This window comes from Cavia porcellus, unplaced genomic scaffold (genome assembly GCF_034190915.1).
Source record: "Cavia porcellus strain 051 isolate PalLab524CR breed Dunkin Hartley unplaced genomic scaffold, mCavPor4.1 scaffold_1, whole genome shotgun sequence".
Lineage (NCBI taxonomy): Eukaryota > Metazoa > Chordata > Mammalia > Rodentia > Caviidae > Cavia > Cavia porcellus.
The window spans coordinates 142,041,360-142,068,767 of NW_026947484.1; the positions used below are offsets into that span (position 1 = coordinate 142,041,360).

The 27,408-nt window shown below is 44.0% G+C and overlaps 2 protein-coding genes across 4 annotated transcripts; both read right to left on the minus strand.

The window, feature by feature from the left end:
• Window positions 1-661: 661 nt before the first annotated feature.
• Window positions 662-18,202, minus strand: Itga10 (integrin subunit alpha 10). Of its 3 annotated transcripts, none has more exons than XM_013143149.3 (30): window positions 17,299-18,202; window positions 15,791-15,902; window positions 15,370-15,479; window positions 15,075-15,166; window positions 14,745-14,859; window positions 13,578-13,705; window positions 13,272-13,420; window positions 12,200-12,350; window positions 11,853-12,018; window positions 11,641-11,714; window positions 11,267-11,411; window positions 10,901-11,049; window positions 10,527-10,670; window positions 10,197-10,397; window positions 9,799-9,929; window positions 8,936-9,102; window positions 8,590-8,732; window positions 8,061-8,174; window positions 7,550-7,635; window positions 7,272-7,413; window positions 7,011-7,103; window positions 6,778-6,854; window positions 6,540-6,629; window positions 5,823-5,907; window positions 5,534-5,647; window positions 5,218-5,298; window positions 4,974-5,087; window positions 3,084-3,179; window positions 2,685-2,798; window positions 662-2,290 (listed from the first exon to the last, which is right to left on the minus strand). In XM_013143149.3, exons 1-30 carry the CDS (start codon window positions 17,348-17,350, stop codon window positions 2,219-2,221), a joined length of 3,507 nt encoding a protein of 1,168 aa, XP_012998603.1. In that variant the 5' UTR covers window positions 17,351-18,202; the 3' UTR covers window positions 662-2,218. The 3 variants fall into 3 exon arrangements, with proteins under 3 accessions (XP_012998603.1, XP_003479090.1, XP_012998604.1); XM_003479042.4 differs by having other exon boundaries at window positions 10,197-10,400; XM_013143150.3 differs by lacking the exons at window positions 14,745-14,859; window positions 15,075-15,166; window positions 15,370-15,479; window positions 17,299-18,202 and having other exon boundaries at window positions 10,197-10,400; window positions 15,791-15,878.
• A 129-nt stretch (window positions 18,203-18,331) lies between these two features.
• On the minus strand, window positions 18,332-26,299 carry Pex11b (peroxisomal biogenesis factor 11 beta). The gene is made up of 4 exons (XM_003479289.5): window positions 26,161-26,299; window positions 25,188-25,303; window positions 24,257-24,458; window positions 18,332-19,654 (listed from the first exon to the last, which is right to left on the minus strand). Exons 1-4 carry the CDS (start codon window positions 26,214-26,216, stop codon window positions 19,249-19,251), a joined length of 780 nt encoding a protein of 259 aa, XP_003479337.1. The 5' UTR covers window positions 26,217-26,299; the 3' UTR covers window positions 18,332-19,248.
• Between the last annotated feature and the right edge of the window lie 1,109 nt (window positions 26,300-27,408).

The following is a 27,408-nucleotide window of genomic DNA, read 5'->3' on the forward strand; positions in this document are numbered from 1 at the left end:
AAGGAAGAAGGGATAGGGAAAAGGAAGGAGAAGGAGAAAGAAAGAGAAGGAAAGGGAGAAGGAGAAGAGCTGGGCAGTGTGTCGCGCATGACTGTAATCCTAGCACTCAGGAGGCTGAGGTAGGCCACGAATTTGAGGCCAGCCTGGGCTACATAGAGAGTTCAAAGCCAGCCTGAACTATATTGAGAATCTGTCTCAAAAAGAAAAGAGGGCGGCGGTGGGGGGGAATATAGCTCAGCGGCACAAGTGCCTCCATAACAAGCACAAGTTAAATCTGTCTCAGGACAAATAGAAGTGGTATGGCCTAGATTTAAACCCACATCTGTCTTCTTTCCTAACCATAGTAGTTACTGTTATCTGTGCCTCTGGGATATTATGATTTGCTCAAGACCATATAGGTAATAATCAGCAGACCTGAGATTTCAACTTAGGCCTTTGTGCTCCTCAAAACTACAGTTTACACTCTATGATCACTTAAGGGGGTAAGACTTGCAGGAGGTCAGAGCACATCTGTGGTGGGAGAGTCTGAGCAAATATTCAAAATACTTCATAACTTTGCCTTTCAGTGACTCCATTAGGTAATGTCTCAGGCAAACTAAGAATTTACCTCTTACTAGTGCTGAGCATGCTATACCCTCAGGAACTCAAAGACGGCCAGAAGTATTTGAACTGACCTTTATTTGTTCTGACCACCTGATATATTGTTCACAGTGCTGGGAAACAGAGACAATGCCCAAGAGGTTGGCCCTCTTCAGAAGGCCACAGACATGCCAAAGTAAACACTGTGGCTAGCCCTTTAAGAACAGCCTGGGAGGACAAGTTCTGTGGCTGCTAGTGAACTGTCCAATCAGGCGTTTCCTTTTTCTCAGGTAGAAATGGGTGCTGATCTTTAAATGGTTATCAAAGCTGCACTCTGGAAAATGGTAACTGACTTTGGCATCCAAAATCTTGATCACAAAAACACATAAGTTTTGAGATGTCTATGAGAATCCACTTGTCTTTACTAGCCACAACCATACTATGGGATGAGGACAGGGTATGTTAGAGACAGAAATTACCATGGTGATTTCCAGTAAATACCAAGTAAGGGTTACCGAACTGATTCTGACAGAGACATCCTACAAAATATGACCAAAGTTGCCACAGAAATGTTTTCCTAGGAGTTATTTGTGCTATAAAACAAATGCTGGGAAGTAGAGTCTTGCTCTCCAGGAACTTCATGCTGCCCACTTTCGCTTTTCAATGCAGTCCCACTTGTTTGGATTGCATGGGGCTGCTGCTTCCCAAAGCTGGAAAGATGGAAGGGTTTTCCACCCTAACACAGAATCCTTTTCCTTCCCTCTGCCTTCCAAAGGCAGTCCCACTGAGGCTTGAAGAGAACCATCTGAGAAAAGCAGAGGAAACACTGCCTAGGGTATGCAGTCTCCTCTGCTATTCCAGTCTTAGCCACCCGGGGGCCCCTGTCTCCAGAAAAGCAGACGTGCAGCCCTAGTTTTGCTGCTAGGGAAGGCTGAGGGTGGGGAAATTCTCACCCAGCAAGCCTGGGGCCGCTCTGTTTCCCTAGCACCTGAGGAGGCGAGTGCGCCACCAAGTCTCGTCTCAGGTTTCAGAGGGGATGGCAGTTGCTTGTCTAAAGGCTCCTCTGTTCCTTGGAATTGTACAGAATGTCTCTTGTGGCTTTTCCTCCTCCCTCCTTTTTTCCTGTTGACTCTATCCATCCAGCTCTATGAATCACTCAGCTCCACAGGAAAGCAGCAGATGTTGACTTTACTTCTTCCAAGCCAACATCAGCTCCCTCCTGTGGAGTGGGGAGCAGGCTGGGAGGTGACAGAGTTGGTACTGAATGGAGGCAGATAATCTTCATCATTTGCAAATGGTGAAGAAAGACAGCAAGGGACTCTGAAGAGTCAGGGACCTAAGCAAACATTCTTTTGATTCCTGGGTATAGGGAAAGCAGGGATCCCCAAACACAGACCCCATGTTGACTGTGGAATCAGCATCGTGTACAGGGTGAGCGTTCCTGATTTTGGTGCCAGCCCTTCTTGTCTGAGGCAAAGCCTCATCTCTTGCCAGCAGCATCCCCATGACTCAAAAGTCAAGTCAGGCTGTGAGTCCGAGAAGACAGTCCAGAGGCTTCTTCTCAATCCCACCGGGCCCTTGAGCCTCCACTCTGACACAAGTCTCTTGAAGAAGCTGCCAGAGAGACCTTTCTAGAGCCTTATTCTGCATTCATTCCTCCAACTTCTCTTTTTTCTTCCTCAGGGATTTTCTTACGGGTAAAGAAGCCAAGCTATAGAGGGAGAGATAAGAGTCACTGCCAAATGCCCAGACTGGGGACCTTGCCAATAGCCCTCAGACTTATCTGTGGTCTTCACTTTTATTCTGATTCCAAAATAGGACTTGAATTTATTTTATTTGGCTTAGTTTAATTCAACTAGCACTTGTGGAATACAGGAGGAGATCTGGGCATGACACCCTCAGCCTGCTTAGCCACCAGGCATGAGGTATGCTCCCCTTGCTATAATCAAGGATCCCTTGGACTGGGGATGTAGCTCCATGGCAGACCCTTTGACAGCATGTGTGAGGTCCTGAGTTTGATATTCAGCACTGCCTTTCCCCGAAAAAGAAAGGAAATTCTGAATAGTAGACACAGTGTTCCCTGCTTCCACTAAAGTAGGGCTTACCTTCCACAAGCAGAAAACAAGAAGAGCAAGCAGGAGCAGCCCCCCAAGGATACTCCCAATGAGGATCCACAGGGAGATGGGGATAGGGTGAGTCTGAATCACCTCCAGGAGACTCTGTGGGGAGAAGAGTTGCTTTTTCACACTGCTTTTTAACCTAGTTAGCTTCACTCACGTTATAGCAAAGCCAGCCTCCAAACAGAATAAAGACCTTCTTTCTATTCAATGGCAACTGGAGGAGGAATGGAGACAGTGGAACTCTAGCATGTTCATATGACACTTCTGACTCACCAACTGCTGCCTAATAGAGAAGCATTTGTTTTGGAAAAAAGTTCACAAGTGCCCTTAGTCCCCTCCCATGACATTATTTTCACAGCTCTCACACTTAGCCGCCAGCCCTACCTCACTCCAGCGAGTGGCTTCAGTCAGCTGTAGGACACTATTTTCCTCAGTTCCCAGCTCAAAGGTGCTGACCACCGTCAGAGACTTAAACTTAGCCTGTGGAACAAATGGATAGAAAGATATTTAAAATAAGCCACCATCAGATGGTTTCTGTTTGTTGGTTTTTGTTTTTGTTTTTTGGATTTTTTTTTTTTGTCTTGGAACCCAAGAACAAAGTTCAGGCTAAGTGGCAAAACTTCCAGGATTTTCAAGATCAGAAGAAAACGCTGAAGACTACTGGTAGAAAATGGGTAATAGATGGAAAATATTTGGTCTTTCAAATACACTGTCTGGCCAGACACAGAGCTCAGCCTGCCTGGCAAGCACAAGGTCCTGAGTTCAATTCCTAGTACAAAAAAAAAAAAAATCAAATACACTGTTTACCTAATTACATTCCACTCTCCTTTTCTTTGACTAACCTCTATTTTTCTTTTTTCTTTCCCTGCAGTATCCAGGAAGTGCTTTATATCGCCAGACCTTTTTTCTTTGAGACAGAGGTTTGGTAAATTAAACTAGACTAGCCTCCAATTTGGTAATCCCTTGCCACAGCCTCCTAAGTAGCAGGAATTAGAGGCAGATGCCTCCACGCCTGGCTTCCATCCCTCTTTAGATGACGTTTACTCCTCTGGTAATTAGGAAAGTGTTTCCTACTAACTCCAACCAATTCTGGTGCTATTGTTTAGTTATGGTTTGAGTGTTCTCCAAGCCTTCAAGTACTGAAATCTCATCTCCATTGTGAGATATTAAGAGGATAGAAATTCTATCCAAGTATAGTGTTTAGGTGGGGCTTTGGGAAGTGATTAGGATCAGATAAAACCATTAGGGTAGAGACCCATGATTGAGCCCTAGTCACTTTTTAGGAGAAAGAAAGGGACCAGACATACATACAATGCAGCCAAGAATGTCCTTACCAGAGCTGAGCTTATCCCAGTACTCTATCTTTGAGCCTAATACGTCTTGTGTTCTCTGTCTTTCGCTACTCAATTATAAGAACTTAAAATTTAAGGTCTAACTTTTGTGTCCTCAGTGCCTGGCACAGTGCCAAATCTGTAGTGGTTTCTTAATAAATCTTTGTTAAAAGAATAAATGAATGAAAAAAGTACAAAAGAAAAATATAAAGAGAACCAGACTTAGAAAAGGGTAGTTTGTCAGACTTAAGTTTCTCCAAAACATGCCTACATTCCAAGGATCTTGTGTTATTCAAAGTATATGGAAATGTACAAAACAGTTAAATAACTGTTTATAATGAAGATGTCATTTCCCTGCTCAGGAACTCATACTGACTTCTGAATACTTCTCATATTAAGTTCAGTTTTATCCCCCTAGATCAGAGATGTTTCACAATCTAGATTCCTCTCAACTATTCAATCTTACGCCTCCCTCCCTATTCTCCAATAAGTATTCTTCATGTAGTATTAATTAATTTATTTAACAAAATGCATTAAGCACCTACAGTGGGGGGCTTAGTGTTGGGGAAATTCTCCTCAGTGTTGACTTAATACAGCAACTTTTATATAAGAGGCACTGGTTAAATTTAAGTATCCTATTAATGAAAATTGACATTATAGAACCAAGCAACAACAGAAGAAAATAATACAGGGATAGTTACTAGGTTTTACTGACTGTTCACCATATGTCCAACTCATTATTCATTTATTCTTTACAACTCTATGAAATAGATACCTTTTTAGTTTTAAAGGTCAGGAAAAACCTCAGAGCAATACAATAACTTGCTCATGGTCAGATAACCGGTAAAAGGCAAAACTGAAACTTCAAAATAGGTCTGTTTACCTCTAAAACCTGTTAATGTTCCAAGAATGAAAAGAGACTAGCCAAAAAGGAAAAATTTACCCGTCGGAAAAATTCATTGTGAACTACCCTCAGTAGTCCAATAGAGACCTCAGCTCCCTTTGCCAGCGTCCCAAGGTGGCACCTCACGACTTGACACTGAGTGTTGCTCCCATTCTATCAGAAGAGAGAGACAGATCAGAACCCCAGAACAGAAAGATCCTCTTTCCACCTCTACCCCCTCACACCGTCAGAAGGCATGCAAATCTGCTCACAGCCCTCCTCTGCGCACTCTCAGGATTCATACCAATCTGTCTGTGTGCTGAAGCTCCTCTGGATGCACAGGAAGCAGTGGGGGCACAGTCAGGTTCTGCACTTTGCAGCTTGCCTAGAGGAATATTCGACTTGAAAGATCCTCCTGGCTGGTGGGGGAATCTGAAAGCTGAGAAGAAATGTACTCCCCACACCGGAATTGGTCCTACGTATAATCCCTTTCTTTCCTCCCAAAGAATCCATACACATAAAAAAAAGGTCCTCTGAGAAGAAGAGCTCTGAGTAGTAGGGCGCTTCAGTGAGTCTGCCAGGCCAAATGGCAGGGTTCCACCACTCCTACTCAGACTCACATTGTTGGTGATGACTTGGGAGACTGACAGGAAGTAACTGCCCCCATGAGCTACGGCTGGAAGGAGGGCTGAGACGACGAGGCCATGGACCACATAACAGCCAAGGTTCTGAACCTGAAAGGATTGGAAATAGAAAGAGGTGGGAAACAGAAGACCCTTTCCCATCTGTCCCCCTTCACACTAGACATTACTGAAATCTAAGACAGACCATCCCATCCTTTTCCCACACAGCTGTGGCTTGTCCCCAACCCACCCTCTCTGTCATGCCAAGATCTCTCCAGCTTCTTACCCTAAGAGTGGTTTTGAATTCAGGACCAGGACCCAGTGAGAGGATTCTATAAGGGTGAACTTCGTAGCGGTGCAGGGTGGACTCACTGTGTAGACACCAAGTCAGGAGATACAATATCATATCCACGGCCCAGACACAGGAGTACATGATCAACAATATAGCATATAGATCAAGGAAATTAGGACCAACATACGGACAAAGAGAGAAGGGTATATGGAGGAAAAAAAATGGAACAAAATATAGAGAATATCTTTTTTTTTTTGGTCTTTTTCGTTTTTATCGGTACCAGGGATCGAACTCATGATTGCCTGCTTGCAAAGCAGGCGCTTATGTCACTGAGCTAAATCCCCAACCCCAACAATATAATCTTTAGGGCCACATCCTGTATCCCCATATCCAATGCTCAGTGCCTGATAAAGCCCTACCTAGGAAAGGAAAGGGCTTTTTTTTTTTTTTTTTTTTTTTTTTTTGGTACTGGGAATTGAACTCAACCCTGTGCTTGCTAGGCAGGTGCTTATGCCATTGAGCTAAATCCCCAGCCCTGAAAGGAAAATGTCTAAAAGAGAAAGTTCATCATGAGTGGGAATAAGGGCAATAAGACTAAGCAACCTCAGATTTTATGTTTCTGAGAATAACGAAGCACATGGAAAGAGGGAAAAAACAAAGAATTATGAATATGGAATCAGAACTGGGTCCTAGTCAGGAGCTGGGCCATACCTAGAGAACAGGAGGTGAGGCTCATATCGGATGTATGCAGATATCTGGGCTGTATTATCTTGAAGGGTCCTATTCCTCTCCAGGCTACTGCTGCAGAGTCAGTGGGGGAAAGCTCACATTGAAATTCCTCCTCAAATACCTTTTTCTGCTAATAGAGGAGTCAGTGCTGTTCCTCCCCCTAATCCCCCAGGCAAGACTCAACAAGAAAGGGCTTGGAGGAAGTTTCCTTTATTCTCACCTACTGGCAGTCAGCCTCATGAAGACTTGCCTCAGGAGGGAGGTGCAGCTAAACTCAAACTCTAGCAGAAAGGTCACCTGGGGGCAGGGGACACGTGGGAATGGTAGATTCTTCCTTGTAGAACAACTACAGAGGAATAAGAGCCTTTGTGTGCCTCCTTCCCTGTGCTGGACCCCACAGATTCTAGCCCCTGGTCTCCCAGAGTCCTTTTCTCCCTCTGGGCCCCAACTCACCTTAGCACCAGTCTGGAAGACAGGGTGCCCCACACTGCAGAGCCGGGCATGAGGTATAGGGGCTGCACATTCCACCTTTATGGGGCTGTCTCTCTGAGGATAGAGGAATGAGTGTGGAGGCTGGAGCTGGAGCTGCAACTGCTCTCCTACCCACAGCTTCTAAACACTGAGGCTCTCTGCAGAACATCTCACAGCCAGGGCCAATACCCCGATCTTCCTCTTCCTTTCCCTCCTCCTCCCAACCCCAGCCTTTATGGGCACCTGAGGAATGAGACTGGCCAGATGGAGATTTTTAGAGAAGGTGAGACTCAGGCTAGTGTTGTAGGCATTTTCCTTTCTGTTCTCCAGAGTTGCTGATACCAGTACTTTTTGCCGCCCACCTTGAACCACAAATGGGGCCTTCCTGAGAATGATGAGTACGGGAGAGACCAGGAGTTAACAGAGCATCAAAAGTCTTACTTCTGTTACCCTGGGTAAGAAATCCCTCCCCACTGGCAAGGTCAAGTCACCCCGGTTTTCCTAGTTCATATCCATCCAACCTGGAGCCTCTGATGTCCATTTTGGCTTGAAGCACCAAGTCTGTGACACATTCATTGTCAGGGCCACAATCTTTTGAGAAGGGCACCTGAAAAAGAGAGAAAGGCCTGAGGGCTAAGAAGAAAGCAAAAAGAAACTGTTGTTATTTAACACAAGTGAAAAAAGAAGAGTGGATGTACTTTGCTACTGCTTCTTCTTCTTCTTCCTCTTCTTTTTTTTTTTTTTTTTTTTTTTTTTTTTTTTGAGATAAAGTTTCACTATGTAGTCCAGGCTGGCCTTGGACTCTCTGTGTAGCCCAGACTGGCCTGAACTCACAGGAATCCCCTGCCTCAACTTCCCATGTGCTGGGATTATAGGCATGTACCACTATGCCTAGCTCAAGTGGAGCTGCTTTGATTAGAGGAACCTAGGTCAGATTTCAGTGTGATCTCACATCTCCCCTTCCCTTCTCTTGAATGCACTGGGAGAGTAGCATTGGGACACAGGGCTAGAGTAGGGCTGGCCACTGCTAACCAACTTTTGTAGAAAGGTAGGTGAGCCTTCATCCAGCACAGGCCCTGGCTTTGTTGTGTTGTCCAAGGTAAAGGCCACAGTCAAGACCACTGGCCGGAGGTAATCTGATGTATCCTGAGGGAAAACAGAGTCAAGGACCAGAGGGAATCAAAGTTAGAGATGCAATCCAGGTGTAGGAAAGAATAAGATAACTACGGTGATCATTTCTGGAGGACTTCCTGTGTGCTGGGCATTGGCTAAGATTTTATCAATACTATTAAATTTAATTAAAATACAAATCCTATGATATAGTTATTATCATCTCTTTGTGGACAAGGAAACAAATTTGGAGACTGGGTAGCTTGCCAGAGTTCATGGTAGTAAATGCCAGAGCTAGTATTCAAATCTTGATCGGACTGACCTCAAAGTCTGAATTGTCTCATTTTCCCTGTTTTGACTTCCTTGCTGGTCTAGTTAGAATTCATTCTCTGACCCAGCCTTCTCCTCCTTCACAGTCCTCAGGGGAAAGTAGCTCCTGCCTCTTCCTCACCAGCACATAGAAGTACAGCTGCTCACACGTGACATTTCCCACGCTGAGCTGGAGACGCATAGGAGGAAGCCTCTGGCCAGAGCCATCAAATGCTGCACGTACCCCAGCTGTCCACTCATCCAGTGATGCTGTCACCCACATATCTGAAGGGGAGGCAAGAATGAGGGTGTAGAGGGCTCCAGAGATCAAGGCAGGCAATGAGTCCAGGGTTGCCTAGGGGATATACTCTAGTTTTTTATTTTGTTTTTGGTACCAGGGATTGAACTCATGACTGCGCGCTTGCAAGGTAGGTGCTTATGTCATTAAGCTAAATCACCGGCCCCAGGAATATACTCTAGTCACTCACTGAACTGGCGGTCCCAGTGGCCAGGAGTCCGGGAGGTCACATGGAAGCAGAGGGCAGCAGTCAAGCAGACTGCCTCCTGCCTGCGCCGTCTACAGTCCCTCTGAACCACACTGATGGCTGGTGGGGTAATATCCAGTGATGGGGCCACATGGACAATCGGCTGGGAGCTGGGAATGGCAGGAAAGAAATGAGAAATGAGTGAAAGGTAAGTTCTTTGAGAAATGCACTTCCCATGTCTGCCTCTCTATGATCAAAGCAAAGAACAAGAGACTGAATGCACATAAGTTTCCCTTTTGTGAACTCTTAACAGAAGTCAGTTAATAGGTTCAGTTCACTAAGTATCAACCATATTACAATCCTTACATGGATTATCTCTCTTGATCCTTACAATTAAAGCTATAGGCAGTACTACACTATTCTTTTCTTTTTAGGTGTCTTGTTTTGTTTTAGTTTTCTGAGACAAAGTCTTGCTATGTAGTCCAGGCTAAACCTCTCTATGTGGTCCAGGCTGGCCTCAAACTTGTGGCAGTGCTGCCTCAGCCTCCTGAGTACTGAGATTACAGGTGTGCACCACCATGCCTGGCAGGTACTAATACTATTTTCATTCTATAAATTGGGATAAGCTAACTTAGAAACCCAAATCTAGGGGCCAGGGATTTAGCTCAGTGGCATAAGCACCTGCTTGGCAAGCACGAGGTCGTGAGTTCAATCCCAGGTTACCCCCAATACCCCGCCGCTGCCGCCAAAAATACAAAGAAACCCAAATCTTAACTCCAGAGCCCTTATGACTGCAAAGCTCTTGCTCTTAACAGCTTTGCTGTGTTCCCCACTGCTCCCCACTCCATGAAGTGGAGCCTCTTCACCTTAGCAGGATGGCTGCCCCCTGGGCACCCACAGCCACATCCACCAGATCATCTCCATCCAGATCTAGCCGGCCATCTACACTTCGACCAAAGTAACTGAGGGACTGTGGCATGGAGACAGCTGCAATCCGCTGGGAGTAAAAGAGAGGAGATGCGGGCAGAGATTCACACAGATTGGTTTCTCATTCCTCCTGCCCTATTAGGCAAGGAAGCACAAGAAACTTGTCTGTAGTCAGGAGTCCCTAGTCCGGTAAACTGTATCCCACCATCTCATTTTTTTGCCTGCTGGTCAAAGCACTTATTCCATTTGGTTCTCAAGTCAAGAGGATAATAGATAAGCAAACAGCACACCTCTCCTTCCTTTCACTGTGCCTCTGCATTATCTGGGCACTCCTGACCTGGGCAGGATGTGGCATGACTCCACTCTGGGTTCCATGATACAGGTACAGTGCTCCCTGGTGTCCATCCTCCAGTGGAGCCCCCACAGCCACATCAGCAAAACCATCTTGATTTAGATCAGGAAGAGCACCCATGGCAAAGCCAAACCGAGCATCCTGTGGGGGTTCTGGCTGAAGTGTTCCTTGTAGCATCAGCAAAGACTGCTGGTACAGATAAGAAGACAGAAGATATTTATTTGGTAGTCCCAATCTCTCAGCAAGCCCTTCAATATGTTCCTCCCCTCTATTCCACATTTCCCCCAAATCCTAGCAGGTCCTAGCAAGTCTTACCTGGCCTACCCGATATACATAAACACGTCCTGTCTCCTTGTTCTGGGGACCCAGGAACATGGGAGCAGCCACAAGTAAGACATCAGTTGTTCCATCACGATCTGTATCCAATGGGCAGAGCTCACTGCCAAAGTATGAGCCGATCTGGGGAGTGGTAGGCAGCAGTGACCCAGAGAAAAGAGAAGGTGATTGTGAACCAGTAGACTTGGTAAGAGGCACTTACCAGCCCACCAACCCGATCCTTATATCCCTGAGAGACTCTGCCAAAATTCAGCACTGGGGTTTCATGCCTCCCTCTCCCCTTTTCCCACTCACACCCCTCAGGCTGAAGGACCCTGGATACTTAATGGTCCCATTTACCCTTAACGCCCTACCTGCTCCCCCTGAAGGCTGTGGGCAACTCTCACAGTCCCATCTTTCTTAAACTGGAAGGCGATGACTTTTCCTCGATGTCTAAACCTAGGAGCCCCAGAGAGAAAGAGGCGACGTCCTCTTGGCAAAAGCATGGAGGAAACAGAGTAACCTATAAGTGTGTAAAAGGGAAGGAAAATGGATTCAGAAAGGAAAAGCTCCCTAAAGACACAGAAGGAAATCCCAGGACAAATAACAAAAATTATATGAAGAATTTAGAAAGAATTCGGCATCTTCCTGGCAAGTGTGAGGTGGTAAGTTTGATTCCAATACCAGAAAGTGCTTCCTCTTCCTACATTTCCAGTCCTTAGCAGCTCCTTGCTACTCACCCAGGTAGGCTGCATGATTCTGTAGTGCAGGGGGGAACTCATCTTCCAGAGCTGTTCGTTGGGGGAAAAGGTGATGCCCTTCTTCAAGCCATAGCACTGAGCCCCCCCAGTCATAGGCCCCCACCATCCCAAAGAGAATTCCATCCTGTGGGGCAGAACCAGATGGGTCACTGAGAAGACAGAGGGGACAAAGAGAAAACATTCTAGGAATGGGAGGATCCCTGAGGGGACACCATAATCAGCTAGGGGAAGAGTGGAAGATTAGCATGGAGGTTGGTTAAAGGAAGAATCTGGAAGGCCCCTGGGATTTAAGTTGGAGAGAGGCATAAAGGGGTCAGAAGCTAGATGTCAGGAGGGGGCGGAGTCTGTCCAACCTTTAGCCGATGTGTAGAAAAACCAATCTGAGACATTTCTAGCCCAAAAGAGCTTTCATTTTCTCCATGGGACCCTTGGGTATGAGAAAATATTAAGGTAATATCAAGGAAAAACAGTTCCTACTTTAAGCAATTAATCGCCCTCTAGAACGCTACTTATACTCCAGCATTCCTCTTACCCTCTGCCTCCTTTCTCCATGGTTAGCATTTACCTTCAAGGCCAAAAATCCGGTCTCCTAGTGCATCAACAATATCAGTCAGTGCAGCCTCATCTGTGACATTGAAAAAGAATCGCTCATCTGGATCACTGGCAATTTCTCTAATTTCTCGAAGGAAAGAACTAGGGTCTCGATGCCGACGAAGGTAGTGACCAAGAACCTGAGATCAGGAGACCAAGATGGATGGAGTAAGATGTTAGAGTTGATATACACCATAGCCAAACCCAGCAAAGGAAGGTGAATATGGCTTAAGTCCAGAAAGTAGTAGTGCCCTGATTTTAAATTCTTGGTCCTCAAGGTCTTCCCTTACCAATACTTCTAGATCTAGAGTCAATTCTCACCGCAATCCCATAACGAGTCACTTTTCCAGCTTCACAGGCCTTTAGTGCTGCTGGAAGATCCTCTCCGTCATGTGATTCTCCATCAGTGACCACAACCAGTAATCTGGCAGCCTCTGGTCGCCCACCCCGGGACTGACTGAACCCTTCTGTGCTGATAAGAGAAAAGAATGAAGTATAATCAGATATAAACACACACACACACACACACACACACACACACACACACACACGATTTAGCACTGTCAATTCTTTGCAGTCAAGGATCTTGACTTTTAGGCCATTTCCCAATAATATCTAACATGGAATCTGGCATAGAGTAAGAGCTCAGATGACTGAATGCCATACAGTGCACAGAGTAGCATATAATTAGTGCAATTAAATACTAAATACATCTGTTCATAGATTCATTCAACAAATGTTGTGTTTGGAAATAAACACTAAGGGAATATAGAATTTAAAGGCAAATGATCATGTCAAGTCCAAGATGATGTGAATCATGCTTGGAAAAAGAGCTAGGACATGAGTGATGGAGAATCTAAGGACTAGGATCAAAGTTGGGGCAGAAGCGTAGAGAGACAGAATTCTGTCTACAGAGATAAAGCAAAGACATAAAAAGACACATACACACTTTATAGAAAAGCAGTGAAAGGGAGCACAGTGACAGCCAAGTTAGCCTTCTTCCATGCACAATTGGGGTGTAAATAAAGATAAGGATGCAAGCCAGGCATGATAGCACATGCTTATAATCCCAGCATGCAGGAGGCTGATGCAGGAAGATCATTGGGAGTTTGAGGCCAGCCTGGGCTACACAATGAGTTCAAAGCCAGCCTGCACTAAAAAGTAAGGCTGGGCCAGGGATTTAGCTCAGTGATGACGAGTTCAAACCCCAATACCAATAAAAATAACTAAATACATAAATAGCAAGGCCTTGTCTAAAAGAAATCAAATTAATATATACATAAAGATAATGACACAAAACATCTTGGGATGTTCATACCACACCCCAGAGCCTCCCCTGAGCCTCCCCATCCTTCATCACTCTGGTCTTCCATATCCTTTCACAGTGCCTCACCAAGCCACCAGTATTGCTTGGGCAGTCTTTGTCTCTCGTCCCTCCTGCCGACTGAGGTTTCTTGCTGCTCTCACTACTTCTTCTTTAGTTCGAAAGTCTCCCAGAGACCACTCATGTACAGGACTCTCCCCATATTGCACCAGTCCCACCTAAGAGTAAATTGTGCACCAAATGAAAGAAGTAGGGAGAGGAAGTACGAGAAAGGATGTGAGAAAGGAGAGATAAACACTTGGATTAGATACTGCAAAAGACACCACCCACATTTACCCCTTCACCTCCAAACCTACCCACAACGCTTTATCTTACCTGTATCTGCTCTGGATCAATAAACAATCTCCCTACCAGCCTCCGTAGGAAAGTCTGAACTTCAGACCAGGGGTAAATGCTGTTGGAGCCATCCAACACAATGACAACATCCATGTATGTGGGGCAGCCTAGTGGGAGGGATATGGTAATGGGAAAGAAAGAAGAAGAAAGGTATTAGGCGAGGGTCAACAAAGGAAGAGACCACAGGAAGGCACATTCAATTCAAACTTTTAAAATCTCTTTTTCTCGCAAGGAAAATTCTGTGCCAGGCCCTGGAAAAGTACAGAAACCAAAAAGGAAACAGGCATATATGCAATTTATGAAAAACAAAAAAGGAAATAAATGCTAGACTTAAATACTGCACTATTCGGGGCTGTAGAAGAATGAAAGATGGTCCTCTTTTTTTTTTTTTTTTTTTTTTTTTTTTTTCCATTGCTGGGGTTTGAACTCAGGGCTTTGTTTATGCTAGGTACATGCTTTATTACTGGGCTATACACACAGCCTTAGAGGGTCTATTTTGAGAGTAGAACATAAAATGAGTTAAAAAAAAAAAAAAGAAGAAGGTATTGAAGGGCTAGGGTTATGGTTCAGTGGTAGAGTCCTTGCTTGGCATGTGAAAAACCCTGGATTTAGTTCCTGGTACTGCATAAAGAAGATATTGAAGACTAAAAATGTTTGAGGAAAAAACATTGTAAGGAAAGCAATTTGGGTAAAGAATAATGGAAATGAAGGGAAACAAAGGTATGAAAATGATGAGATGGGCCAAAGATATAGCTCAGCAGCACAGCATCTGCCTGGCAAGCATGAGGGTCTGAGATTGATTCCTAGTGAAAGAAAGAAAGAAAGAAAGAAAGAAAGAAAGAAAGAAAGAAAGAAAGAGGAAGGAAGGCAGGCAGGCAGAAGGGAAGAACATGATGATACATAGGAAAATGGTAAAATTAAGGCTGTGCCCAAGACAAAAAGTGTAGAGACAGTTAATCTGAGGTTTTTAAATTGGTTAGATCACAGCATGGAGACTTGGCTTTCTTAAGGTGTCTGAATTATTGGGAGACATGAAATGTTTGCAGCCATGAGAGTAGCCATGCAGGCTTCTGCCAGGCATCACACCATTTCTCTCTCTTTTTGCCATCCAGCCCTCCCTTCTGGGAATAAGGCCCCAGGCCTTACGTTGGGCAGTGGGTGCTAGGCTTTCCTGGGGCTGAAATGAAGCATCCACACGGGCACATATTCCAGAAGTGAAGACAGAGCTTCCACAAGCACGAGACCAGAGAGGAGCACAGGCCTGGGGATGGGTGGGAGACACGGTTATACCAAGCTTTGAAAGGAATGCCCATGCTCCTAGTTGAAGGAGGCACTGAGACCACTCCCTGAGAAGCCTTACTGTGCTTTCTAGGGGTTTAAACTCCTTGACGTTGCCACATAGAACAAGTTTCCCTTCCCACAATGTTCTTTTCTCTACCACAAACCTTCACAGACCCTACTCTTTCCTCAGCTCACCAGGAATCCCCCATCAGCATCTGTCTGTAGCAGAGACATCCCCAGGTGCATATTCACAGAAGGATGTGATGAATTTCCCAGTTGATAATCACCTGGTTGGAGGAAGGTGGAGGAGATAACATGGGGTCACGGATGGGATGGTCTAGTTTAGATTGGCTTTTGGAACAGAATGAGAAGGGATCAATATTAGAATGGAAATAGGAAGTGTATGTGTTATGGGGATGAAGAAACTGATGTATAAGGATTTTACCTACTAAGGTATAAAAGGGGTTTGGAAGGTGTCAGGCATTCTTACCCAAGTGGCTCTTGGCACAAGGGACACTGTGGGGGCCATCCACAGGGCATCGATAAACATCCCCTCTCCGGTCACCTGAAGGCCCATCCCAGGGGGCTCCCACCAGCATCCTGTGAGAAGGATGTGAATATATAAGTATAGGGCAAATGTGACCTTTGACACAGACCAGAAGGAAAGCATATGGAAGTGGCAACTTAAGAGCCCCAGCCACTTTCAAAAGAACAGGTGGCCTGAAGAGTCCCACCTATCGAGGCTGGGGATTTAGCTCAGCGGCATAAGCGCCTGCCTTGCAAGCAGGCAGTCATGAGTTCGATCCCTGGTACCAAAAAAGACAAAAAAAAAAAAAAAAAAAAAAAAAAGAGTCCTAGCTATCTTCTCTCCCATTTGTCAGCACTGCCAGGATCCCTGGTTTTCTCCTCACCATCGCCGTCCACCCACAACATGCTGTAAGACACTGTATCCAAATTCAGCCTCTGGTGGCCCCGTGAATAGGCGTGGGTGATGTGCATCCAGGTTAAAGGGGGAACAGAGACCTGGGGAGCCAAGATCATGAGGTTAGTGTGAAACGGTCACCCAGTAACTAGACAGAGCCACCCAGAGAAAGGACATAGGGAGCAACTTAATCTCAGCTTTCAGGATGATCCCCTCCTATGTTTGGGTCCTGTGGCCCTCTGCCATGCTGATGCACAGCTGTATTTCCATTCCTGCTCCTAAAATCTCATTCACAGACATCTCTGGAAAGGTCCAGTTACTCTTTTCCACATCATCCCTCCTACACATCTTCCTCTCCAAACTGCGAGGGTAAAAAGCGGGAAAGGGCCTTTCTGCAGCCCTAGAATAACCACTTATTACAAATTCTCCCCAAATCCAGGACTATATGAAGAGCGAAGAACAAGAGGATGGTAAAGAGCATTGTGTATCTGCGTCTTACCCCTAATTCTTCTTGACTCCCAGTGACAATATCACACTCTCTCTCTTTTTCCAGTGTCTAGGTTGCTGGTTGATTCCAGCCCTGAAAACCTCAGTGGTAATTAACTGGGTGGGGTTGCCTGCCTGTCCACACACAAAGTTTGCCAAGGGTCCCATCATCCCTGTCTTTATCCAGTCAGTTTTCTTTCTTTTCTTTTTTAAAATCTCATTTACCTTCCCAAATTCAGGGGTAAGCCCCTTGTTTACCTCCATGATTTCCTCAAACTTTGGTCCACTGGGAAGGCACTCAACCATACTTTGGCTGATTCTTCCCTTTCGATCCCAATTCCCTTGAAACCAAACTGGTATTTTAGGAAACAAAGATTATACAGGGCACTGGCAAGGAAAAATTCAGGCCTTTTGTCCCTTCCATGATTCTCTCCCCAAATTTGTGTCTTGTTCCTTACTTTCAAACAACTCAATCAGGCTACCCCACCAACAAGTATATCAATGGCTATAGCTCTAACTTAAACTTCTTGCTTTCAGAAAAATGTTTTGTATGGGAGCCTTTTTGCATCCAGGAACCTGGCCGGGATGTATGACCAAGAACTGTTGCTCATTGGTTATATAAACCCCAAGTTCTGACCACACATACAGTAAGGCAGTTATGCCTCATGCCCCAGGGATGCCAACAGTAGGGAGAATGAGGTACGCAAATCAGGCTAGCCACGTTGGAAGGTCACATCATGTTTCTTTACTATTTCCTCATTCCTATCCAGTTTAGGACAAAGGTTTCAGATTAGGCACAAATCTTACACAAGGCCCTAGACAGCTTCCGCTCTGCCAGTCTTCACACTGAAGCAGTCTTATGTAGGAACATAAGAATACATTCACACATATGAAACACAGAATTGATATTTACCTCCTGCCTAACTTCCCCCAAATTTTAACCTCAGTAGTGCCAATTCCAAACAATCTATATCCATTCCCCCCTGAAACCAACAAGTTAACTTCCCTCACCTGTCAGACACACCAGGGGCAAGAACAGGTGAGGGAGGAGGGGAAGCTCCATGCCTGGTTGTTCTGTCCTGTGTGAGAAGTCCTCTGTGCCTCTATCCCTTTCCTCTTCTGTTTTCTTTACTTTCTCTGCTATTCTGCCCCCTCCCACTGGCAGCTAAAAATAAAGTTGGAAGGAATGGGAGGAGTGCTGGTGGGAAACTGTGGGGAGCCCCAGACCAAGGAGAGGAGGGCTGAGTGATTTTAAATCTATTTGTCTGTCTCAGTGCTGCCCCCTGGAGGTCTCACCTCTACATCCAAAGTGGTCATAATTTTGAATTTATTTATTTATTTATTTATTTATTTATTTTGAGACTGGGTCTAGCCAAGTTAATGCTGAATCTGAACCCAGTATGTAGCCCAGGTTGGTCTCATGGCATTCCTCCTGCCTCAGCCTCCTAAGTGTTGGGACTACAGGCATGTGCCACCATGCCTGGCTATTTGACCTTTTCTGCTTTTTCTTTTCTCCTTTGTTGCCTAGTTAACAATGTTTTCCTCAGATTTGGAACAGAAAGGAGTGGGAGACAGACTTTTTTACTTCCTAACCCTATTTATCTCAACCTGGGGTATGCAAAATGAAAAAGCTGATAGCAGCAGTATTATCCCCTAGTGTGCAAACCAAGCCTTAAATGCTCCAGTCCACTTGGTTCTGCTTATGGCTCTTAGCCTGTTTTGTGGTGTTATAGCTTTTGGAGGGGCTATATCTATCAATTTTGGAGGTGTGTTTTGTGGGGCCAGTTTAATTTTACACTTTAGCATTAGACCACCCCTAACCCAATGCAACAAATATATACATTTATTTCTCAGAGGACTTGGGGGATAATGAAGCTTCTTAGCTTTTAGTACGTTTACTATTTAGTATTTTGCCCTGTACACTATAGGTGACCTACAATAATTTCTGGGTGATGTTAGCAGATAATCCCATGAAAAACCCAAACCACAGTGAGTGACAGGAATAAGTATCTCAAGTAATGAAAACATGAGGGACCAAACCAAGTATCAATGAGCAAACTGATCTTTAATTTGCTGACCTGGGAGGCTTGCTCTCCATTGTGTACATGGGCTACAGATATTTACACAGAATCCTTCTACAGTATTTACAGCAGGATGCTAGACACAGCATCAATCTGGATGGGTAAAGAGGTAAGAACCAACTAGGGACCAAAGCTCTGAAATCAAAGTGTAAGCAGAAATCTGAAGGTATGAGTACAGGGAAGGGTAAGGGCCAGATCATGAGAGAGGTTGGTGAGGTAGATGAGGATGGAAGAGGAAGCATTAAATAACCTGTGGTATAGAAATATAAAAAAAAGAGTTCACTGGGACATAAAGTTTTAAAAATTATGATTTATGCCAGGCATGGGGACATGTATTTGTAATCCCATTACTCAGGAGGCCGAGGTAGGAAGATCACTTGTTTTTGAGGCCAGCCTGGGCTGCATACTGAGGCCCTATATTAATAAACAACCAAAAAATTATGATTTGCAGCTTGAAGGAGAAAAAAAATTTTTCTACAAGCACACTCTGGGATAAAAAAAAAAAAAAAGGCAGATTCTTATAAATCAAATCTGATACCTTCTCTACCAAAAAAGATCTCCATTTAAACTCCTGGACAAGGGACTGAGCAGATACAGTAATAAGCATCTTAAAATAGACTTGAGATGATAAAATAGTCAAGAGCGATTCAGAGAGTAAAAGAGGAAAAGAACAAAAGTTTAGGCATATCTGGGTATCAGAATCATTCTATTGACAAGTCATGTGTCTTTGTCTCATCTTCCCCAAATCTCTTCCCTAAACCCCTAAATTTTGGATTTTAACTAATCAAGTAGTACAATTAGAATGAAGCTAGCACATGAAGAATGATCTAAAATTCTATTTCACCAATTCAGGTCCCCTCGTTTATCCTGCACCAGAGTGTCAAGGCTTGAGTCGTAACCAGGGATAGATTAGGGTGAGAATGGACAGGACAGAGGACACAAGTCCACAAAGCCCCACAATCCCAGGGCCACAGTGCCAGAGGCCTAATTTGTCCAGTGGAATGAAGAGATCACAAGAATTTTTTATCACATCCAGCAGAAGTGGGGGATGACCTTGAAGGACCCGAGCCAGGAGCAGGACTTGGAGCCGAAGCTTTAGAGCCAGTTGAGGCAGGCCTCTTCCTGGAGTTCCTGGTCCTCCAGCTCCTCCAGTTTCAAGTCCTCCTGGGACTCCTCCTCCAGAACCCCTCAGTCGCCGAATACAAGCTGAAGACTCTTGTTCCATGAGTAAGCGAATTTCATAAGCATCACGGCTCAGATTCATGATGAGGGAAAAGAGATAATACCTGAGATACACAGAGCAGAATCATGCAGGGTTAGACAGGGCATATAAAACTACTTAACATTCCAACATAATACTTAAAAATTTTTCCATGTAGTACAAGGAGCACACATTAGAACACCACAAGTGAATGCTGTAACCAACTATTAGAAATATCTCCTCACCAGGTATTATGATTTATATCTAAATGTCTCCCAAAAGCCACAGATGAGGACTTTGGAAGGTGACTGGATTATGGGGGCTTATGGCTGGCTTGTGAGGAAGTGGGATCTAATCAGAAGAGGCAGTCACTAGAGGCATGGCCTGGAAGGGTTTATGTCCCTTCCTAGCCTTTTCCTTCTCACTCACTGCTTCCTGTTCCCCATGAGGTAAGCAGCTATTCTTCCATCATGTCCCTGTGCCCCACCTTCTGCCTTGGAGCCAAATGACTGTGGACTGATACTGGAACCTAAATAAATTTCTCCTCCTTGAATTTGCAGTGTATTCTGCCTCAGTGATGAAGAAAATAAGACACCAGGCATGGTGCCACATGCCTGTATAAGCCTAGCACTCAGGAGACTGAGGTGGAAGGACTGCAAGTTCAAGACCAGCCTGAACCCCAGAGTAAGACCTCCTCTCCAAAAACCAAAAGAGGAAAATATATTCTTCCTTGAAGACATTTTGCTAGGTGAAATAAGCCAGATACAGACAAATATTACATGATTTTATCCGTGGGCTGTAAAAAATCTAATTCATAAAAAAAAAAAAAAAAATCTAATTCATAGAGGCACAGAAGGGATGATTGCCAGAGACTGGGAGGGTGGGGGAAGATTTTGGTCAAAGGGCACTAAGTTTTAGATATGCAAAAATGCGTAAGTCTTGGAGATCTAACATACAGCATGGTGATTATAGTTAACCATACTGTATGGTATATTTGGAATTTGCTAAAATAGATCTTAAGTATTCTCACCATAAAAAAAAGACAAACTGAGATGATGAATTTGTTAATTAACTTGTTGTGTTGATAATGTTACAACGGTACACATATAAAATATTTACAATTTCTAATTGTCAATTATATCCCAATAAGAATGAAAAAAAGGGGGCTGGGGATTTACAGGAATGTACCACTACACCCAGCTAAATTCATTTCTTTAAGAAAAAAAAAATATATGTATATATATATATACATATATTTTTTTTTTTTACATTTTTTTTTTTTTCCTTTTTATCGGTACCGGGGATCAAACTCATGACCACCTGCTTGCAAGGCAGGTGCTTATGCCGCTGAGCTAAATCCCCAGCCACTAAGAAAAATATTTTAAAAGAGGTGTTAGGTAATTGATAAATGTGTCAGATTATAAATTCCTTAAGTATATAATCTGTGTTGCTTTCAGTGCTGGAGATCAAATTTGGGCCCTTACACATGTCTGTAAAAGTTCTACCACTGAGCTAAAACCCAAGCCTCTATACTTGTATTTTTAATTTACTCTTACAATAGTGGTTGGTAATCAGTAAATTGCCCCCTTCCAGAATATATCCTGAAGCCAGTCATATTTCTCTATTGCTCCTCACCACTATAGTTTAAGCAGCTATTACCTTTTGCCTGGACTATTGCTTTTGCCTTTTAACTGGTCTCTGTAGCCCATTTTGCTCCATACCCAATAATTTATTTTCATAAAGGAGCTACCACAAAATAAATCACATTATTATTCCTGGTTTTAAACTTACCAGCATTTCCTTCCTGTCACATTTAGAATAACATCTACATACCTTAGACAGACTTTCAGATTCAACATCATCTGGCCCTTACCTCTGTCTTGTACCATTCCTTCTCCAATCACTATGCTCCATCATGTTGTTTTTTTTCTACATTTTGATCCTATCTTACCTTAAAGCATTAGCATTATCTAGTCCCTCTACTTGGAATCTTCTCTTAAAAACCTCATATGGGGGCTGGGGATTTAGCTCAGCAGCATAAGCACCTGCCTGGCAAGCACAAGGTCGTGAGTTCGATCTCTGGTACCAAAAAAAAAAAAAAAACAAAAAAACCTCACATGGCTCGCTCTTTTTTGTTCTTTAGGTCTGAACTTAAATGACACTTCTTCAAAGAGGTCTTCTATGACCCCTCAGTTTAAGACAGTGAAGTATTTACTCTCTATCACCTGACTCTGTTTCAATTTTCTGCATAGCACTTGCCATATTTGATATTCTTATTGTCCCTTCTTGTTACAATGTAAATCCCATAGGAACTTTAACCACTGTATCTCTGTGTGTAGACCAATGCCTACCACATAGTAAGAGCTCAATAAATATTTTTGAGGGGCTGGGGATTTAGCTCAGCAGCATAAGCACCTGCCTTGCAAGCAGGCTGTCGTGAGTTCGATCCCGGGTACAGATATATAAAAAAAAAAAAAAGCATAGCATGGAATAAATATTTTGAATAAAACAAATAAATATAGCATATAGACTCTTCCGGGGGAGTTGCTTTTTCATACCACTCCAGCTATGCTGCCATCTCCCAGCCCTCATACATCACAAACTATGTTTTACTTGTGACTTACTGAGAAAGACAAAGAGAAAAACAAGGCAGAAGTAGAGATGGGCAGATGGTAACACAATAAGAAGTACAAAGACAATTATAGGGAAACAAAAAACAAGTACAGGTAATCTATACATCTGTCCCTGGTATCTGAGGGGTTTGTTTCTTGGACTCTTCACAGATACCAAAATTTACAGATGATCAACTCCTGTATATTAAATGGCATAGTATTTTCATATAACCTATGCACATTCTTTTGTACATTTTAAATCATCTCTAGATTGCACTTATATAAATGTTATATGAACTGTAACAGAATTTTATTTCTAAGTCATAGATTTTTCTTTCCCCTTAGTTCAATGTTAGGGCATCTCTCTTGCCCCACATCATGTCACAAACAAGACAAATGTTTTTTTTGTCTTTTTCCTTTTTATCGGTACCAGGGATTGAACTCACGACTGCCTGCTTGCAAGGCAGGCGCTTATGCCGCTGAGCTAAATCTCCAGCCCCCGACAAATGTTGTTTTTGTTCTTTGGGTTTTGGGTTGTTTTTTGTTTTGTTTTGGTTTTTTTTTTTTTTTTGCTATGCTGGTGTGGACAGAACCAGAGCCTCTCTTGTGCTAGGAGGGTACTCTACTACTGACTAAATCCCCAGTACAAGACAGATTTCTTTAAATATAATTTGAATTGTGTTAGGTCCCTGGAGAGGACCCTTCAATAATGTCCCATTATATATAAACAATTTGGTTCCTGGCTTTCAAATTTGAATTTATCCCCCATACTCAATACCATCTATCACACTGACTTTCTTTCTACTGTTCTAATTGCCTGAAGCTTTTCCTGGCTCAAGGCCTTAGAATGTGCTATATTCTGTTTGGCAAGAGCTTATCTATTACTCTTTGTTTTGTCTAACTACTATTTCAGGTCTGAACTAAAATATCACTTTCTCAAAGACTTCTTCCATGATCTTTCAATCTAAGTTAGCTCCTCTTGTCATTATACTCTTATAACAATCTGTGGTTTTCCATAACATATTTGAGTAGTTATTTGTTTTAATGTTTCATTCCCCAACTAGAGTAGAAGCCTCATGGATATAGGCACATCTGTTTAGCTCTTTGCTTTATCCCGTAGCCCATAACAAATACCTAATATATGTTTATGGAAAAGTTGAGTGGAATGGTGATGGCCCTTGCAAACAGTCCCAACTACTTGGAGGCTGAGATAGGAGGATTGACTGAGCCCAAGAGTTTGGGACTAGCCTGGGCAACATACTGAGGCACACCTCTTTAAAAAAAAAAAACCTTTCAAATGAATAGTAAGCAGTGAGGGGGAATACCCATGGTATAACAGAAGCAAAATGGAAGTAATATCATGTCTTATCTTGTCCAGTCTTATTCATCATGGAAGGGCATGTGTCTTCCATCTGCCCCCATTTAGTATTTTCTGTTTAAGATGTACATGAAGATTGGAACCAAATGATTGCTTTACACATATATAGTTGCTTCTTGGTCTTCCTGGGGTATTGGGTTCCAAGATTCTGATGTATAATCGAATCTTACCAAAATCCAGATGCTTAAATCTTTTATATAAAATAGTATAGTAACCGCATATTACCTACCTATATATTCTTATATAGTTTAAATCATCTCTATATTACTTATAATACCTAACTCAACATAAATGCTATAAAGAGTCACTACTATATTAAGGAATATCAAGAAGAAAAAAGTTTGTACATGTTCAACACAGATGCAATTTCTCTACCTAACATTTTCCATTTGTGGTTGACTGAATCCATGAATGTGGAAGCCAAGAATATGGATAGCCAACTGTACACTCTGGGAAGAACATGAGAGAGCTTTCTTTCATAAAAAGCAAGGTACAGAGTATGGGGTTACATAAGATCTTGTAGGATAAATGGAAAACAAACCTGAACCCAGGCATGGTAGCGCATGCCTGTAATCCAAACACTCAGGAGATCTCTGTGAGTGTAAGTTCAAGGTCAGCCTGGACTACATCATGAACCTAAGGCCAGACTACACTACAAAGTGAGACCCGCTCAAAAAAAAAAAAAAAAGTAACAAACCTGAATGAGCGCTGAGCCCACTTCTCCTGATCCACACGGGGAGCTAGTCCAGACTTTCCAGCCCATAGGACATTGTCACATGCGAAGTACAAGGCTCGATTGAGGTGACTAACCGTGATGCAGAATCTCAGGACAACATCTGATAGGTGCACAGCTCTTTTGGCTGACTCGAGAGCATCTGCTGAGTTGCCCAAGCGCAGAACTTGTGGAGATTCACAAGACAATGCAAGGAAATGAAAGCAGAAACACAGAGAGCAAGATACAAAAAAAGAGAAAGCCAAGAAGGTGAAAGTGAAGCAAGTGATAGTAACACACAAGCAAACAAACAAAAAAAGTAGAAACAGTTCATTCTTTTTTGCTTCAAATTTTTAAAATTTATTTTTAATTTTTGGTGGTACTGGGATTGAACTCAAGGTCTTCAAGTGAGCTACCTCCCCAACCTGTTTTGTTGTTGTTGTTTGTTTGTTTTGGCTTTGATTTGTTTTGCTTTTTTGAGACAAAGTCTTGCTAAGTAGTATTGGCTGGTCTTGAACTTTCAGCAATTCTGCCTTAGCCTCCCAACTGCTGGGATCATACATGTGCATCACCATGCCCAGCTCCCAGCCCTTTTAAAATTTTTATTTTTATTTTGAGACAAATTCTTGTTAATCACTATGTTGTCCAGCCTGAACTCAAGTCTCTTGTCTCAGCTTCCCACAGTACTGCACTTAAAATTCTAATTTCTACTCCAGTTTAAGTGTCCTCAAACTTGCTCCCTTCTAATCATTATTTCCTTATACCTGCTCTCTTATCATAATTGGAGACATGCAGAAGATGAGAACAGAGCCAAGTGAGGGAAAAGAACTCGTGAGGAGAAAAAACAGGAAGGAGGGACAATGGGAGAATGGGGGAAGGAAAAAAGGTTGGAGTGACAAAAGTTACAGTCACTTACGCTTTCTCCCAAGGCTCAGATGCCCCTCCAGTTGTTGAATCTGTTTCTGTAACTCAAGACTGGCCCCACGTCTCTGCAGTGCATGGCCAAGAAGGGAGCACGCATACTGGGCAGCCCTGGAGGAGAAGACGCAAAATATGGTGGCGACCTCGCTAACCTCCCCTTTCAAAAATACCCTTCAAAAGACAAAGACTTCCCCTTTTCTCCTCTTCATGCCCATATTTCACAGTTTCTCCTCCAGGCCTGGGAAAAGAAAAGGCATTTTTAAAAAAGAACCAGCAGCGTATAACAGGAAAAGGGAGCACTATTTAGAGTTCACAAAATAAGAAACTTGACAATGATTAGGTAGAAGAGGGCCAGAGAAGGCAGCAAGGTTCCATCATAAGCGCCTCTGTGCACGTTCAAGACATGTGAAGGAGGGGATGGGGATTTAGCTCAGCGGCATAAGCGCCTGCCTTGTAAGCAGGCAGTCGTGAGTTCGATCCCTGGTACCGATAAAAACGAAAAAAAAAAAAAAAAAAAAAAAAAACATGCGGAGAGGGGTACGGCCAAAAGCTGAACTAAAAAATTCACCTCTAGATGAACGCAGACCAAAAGAATGCAGAGCTGTTGGCAGCTGTCAATAAAATGAGGGGAAAGGAAACTGGGAGCTTCCCAGCTCGGGGCAAAAAGTCCACATCGCTATTCATAGCGGGGGAAACGCTCCTCATTCCACATCGCCTAGTGAGGAAACTGTTGAATTTATGTGGGCACAGGAACCTTAAATGGCCTCCCCGCTTGCTCACTCATGCCTCAGTTTTTCCATCTTTCCCGTGAGCAGAAAAGAATAATCTCTTCACGACTGTGATTCTCAAAATCCGCACGGGCCGCCGTAGCCAGAGTTGGCCCTTTTGGATCCCCGTAGTCCTGCTTGCCTTCGCCTCGCCAGAACCTTCTTCTGCCCATCCCTCTCCCTTTCCTCTTTGGGCCGCACCTACACAGACGCTCCCGAGCCTGGCTCTGAGAACTGAAGCGGACCCAGGCGTCCATGACAGCGGCAGCCGCAGCTCCACTGCCCCGTCCCGCCCTACTTCCAGCCCCTAGTCACGCCTCCTAGGCTTGCTAACGGTGCCTCACGAGGGACAAACAGTATCAGAAAAGAAAATGTGTGAAGGCAGCTCTGAAAGCGGAATTTCAGAACGCGAAGCACTTGTCTTTGGATCTGCCTTCTCATGTTATTGTGCGTGAATCTCTTTAAGAACATGCCTTCAAAAAACAGTCTCTTAAGCACACTTCTAGCATTATATTGCTTTAAATATTCAAGAATAAAGGCGGGTCCTACAGGGGTGGAGCCAGAAAGCGCAGCAGGGAGCTCTGCGAACCCGAGACTAGGATACGCCCCGGAGGCTGGGATAGAGTTCATTTAGAGTGCGTCTCGCTGAACACCCACTACTCGTTTACCCCTCAGACCGACACACATTCACACGCTTGGCCTGAATTTTGGATTCTAGGTGCTAAAAGGGTCTTCAGCAGTTGAACCCCGAAGCCCAGACTAATCTATGGTAGGGAAACGGGAATGATTAGCACCAGATTTCTATTTAGTGACCTTCTCCAGCGTAGATGGAGAGTCTGCAGAGACTGCAGTGGACGAAATTTGCAATCACCAGTTTCAAACGTTAAAAGAAAAACAAAGAATCAGCAGCCAAAGCTAACCGTTTCACACCACTATTCGTCCTCCCCGCGCTTCCCTTTAGGCCACCATGTCGATGGTGGCAGGCAATGGCACCACTTTGGGGTCGATGGTGGCAGGCAATGGCACCACTTTGGGGTCACCGGTTGGGGAGGAAATCTGGGCAGGATCAGAAGTGGAGGTGGAGGGCTCAGAGCTGCCCATTTCTCAGCTGCAGCCAAGGTGCGAGTAGGAGTGACCATTGTGCTCTTTTTTTCTTCTGCTGGAGGGAATCTGGCCGTGCTCTGGTCAGTGACACGGCTGCAACCCAGCCAGCTCCGTCCCTCTCCCGTCCGGCGACTCTTCGCCCACTTAGCCATTGCGGACTTACTGGTAACTTTTGTGGTTATGCCTTCAGATGCTACCTGGAATATTACCGTTCAGTGGCTGGCTGGGAACATCGCATGTCGAACACTCATGTTCCTAAAACTAATGGCCATGTACGCTGCAGCTTTCCTGCCAGGGGTCATCGGGCTCGACCGCCAGGCGGCAATACTCAACCCACTTGGACGC

What these genes read in the sequence shown, in the direction of transcription:
- Itga10 (XM_003479042.4), bottom strand. Translation starts at nt 17,350, where the DNA reads ATGGAGCTTCCCCTCCTCCCTCACCTGTTCTTGCCCCTGGTGTGTCTG. An exon ending in GCCCCTGGTGTGTCTGACAG is followed by an intron (nt 15,903 to 17,298) that starts GTGAGGGAAGTT and finishes TTGGCTCCCCAG; the next exon opens with GTCTCTGTTCCCCCTTTAAC. An exon ending in TTGTTTTCTGCTTGTGGAAG is followed by an intron (nt 2,291 to 2,684) that starts GTAAGCCCTACT and finishes CTCCCTCTATAG; the next exon opens with CTTGGCTTCTTTACCCGTAA.
- Pex11b (XM_003479289.5), bottom strand. Translation starts at nt 26,216, where the DNA reads ATGGACGCCTGGGTCCGCTTCAGTTCTCAGAGCCAGGCTCGGGAGCGT. An exon ending in TCTGAGCCTTGGGAGAAAGC is followed by an intron (nt 24,459 to 25,187) that starts GTAAGTGACTGT and finishes AATCTCCACAAG; the next exon opens with TTCTGCGCTTGGGCAACTCA. An exon ending in TGGGCTCAGCGCTCATTCAG is followed by an intron (nt 19,655 to 24,256) that starts GTTTGTTACTTT and finishes TGTGTATCTCAG; the next exon opens with GTATTATCTCTTTTCCCTCA.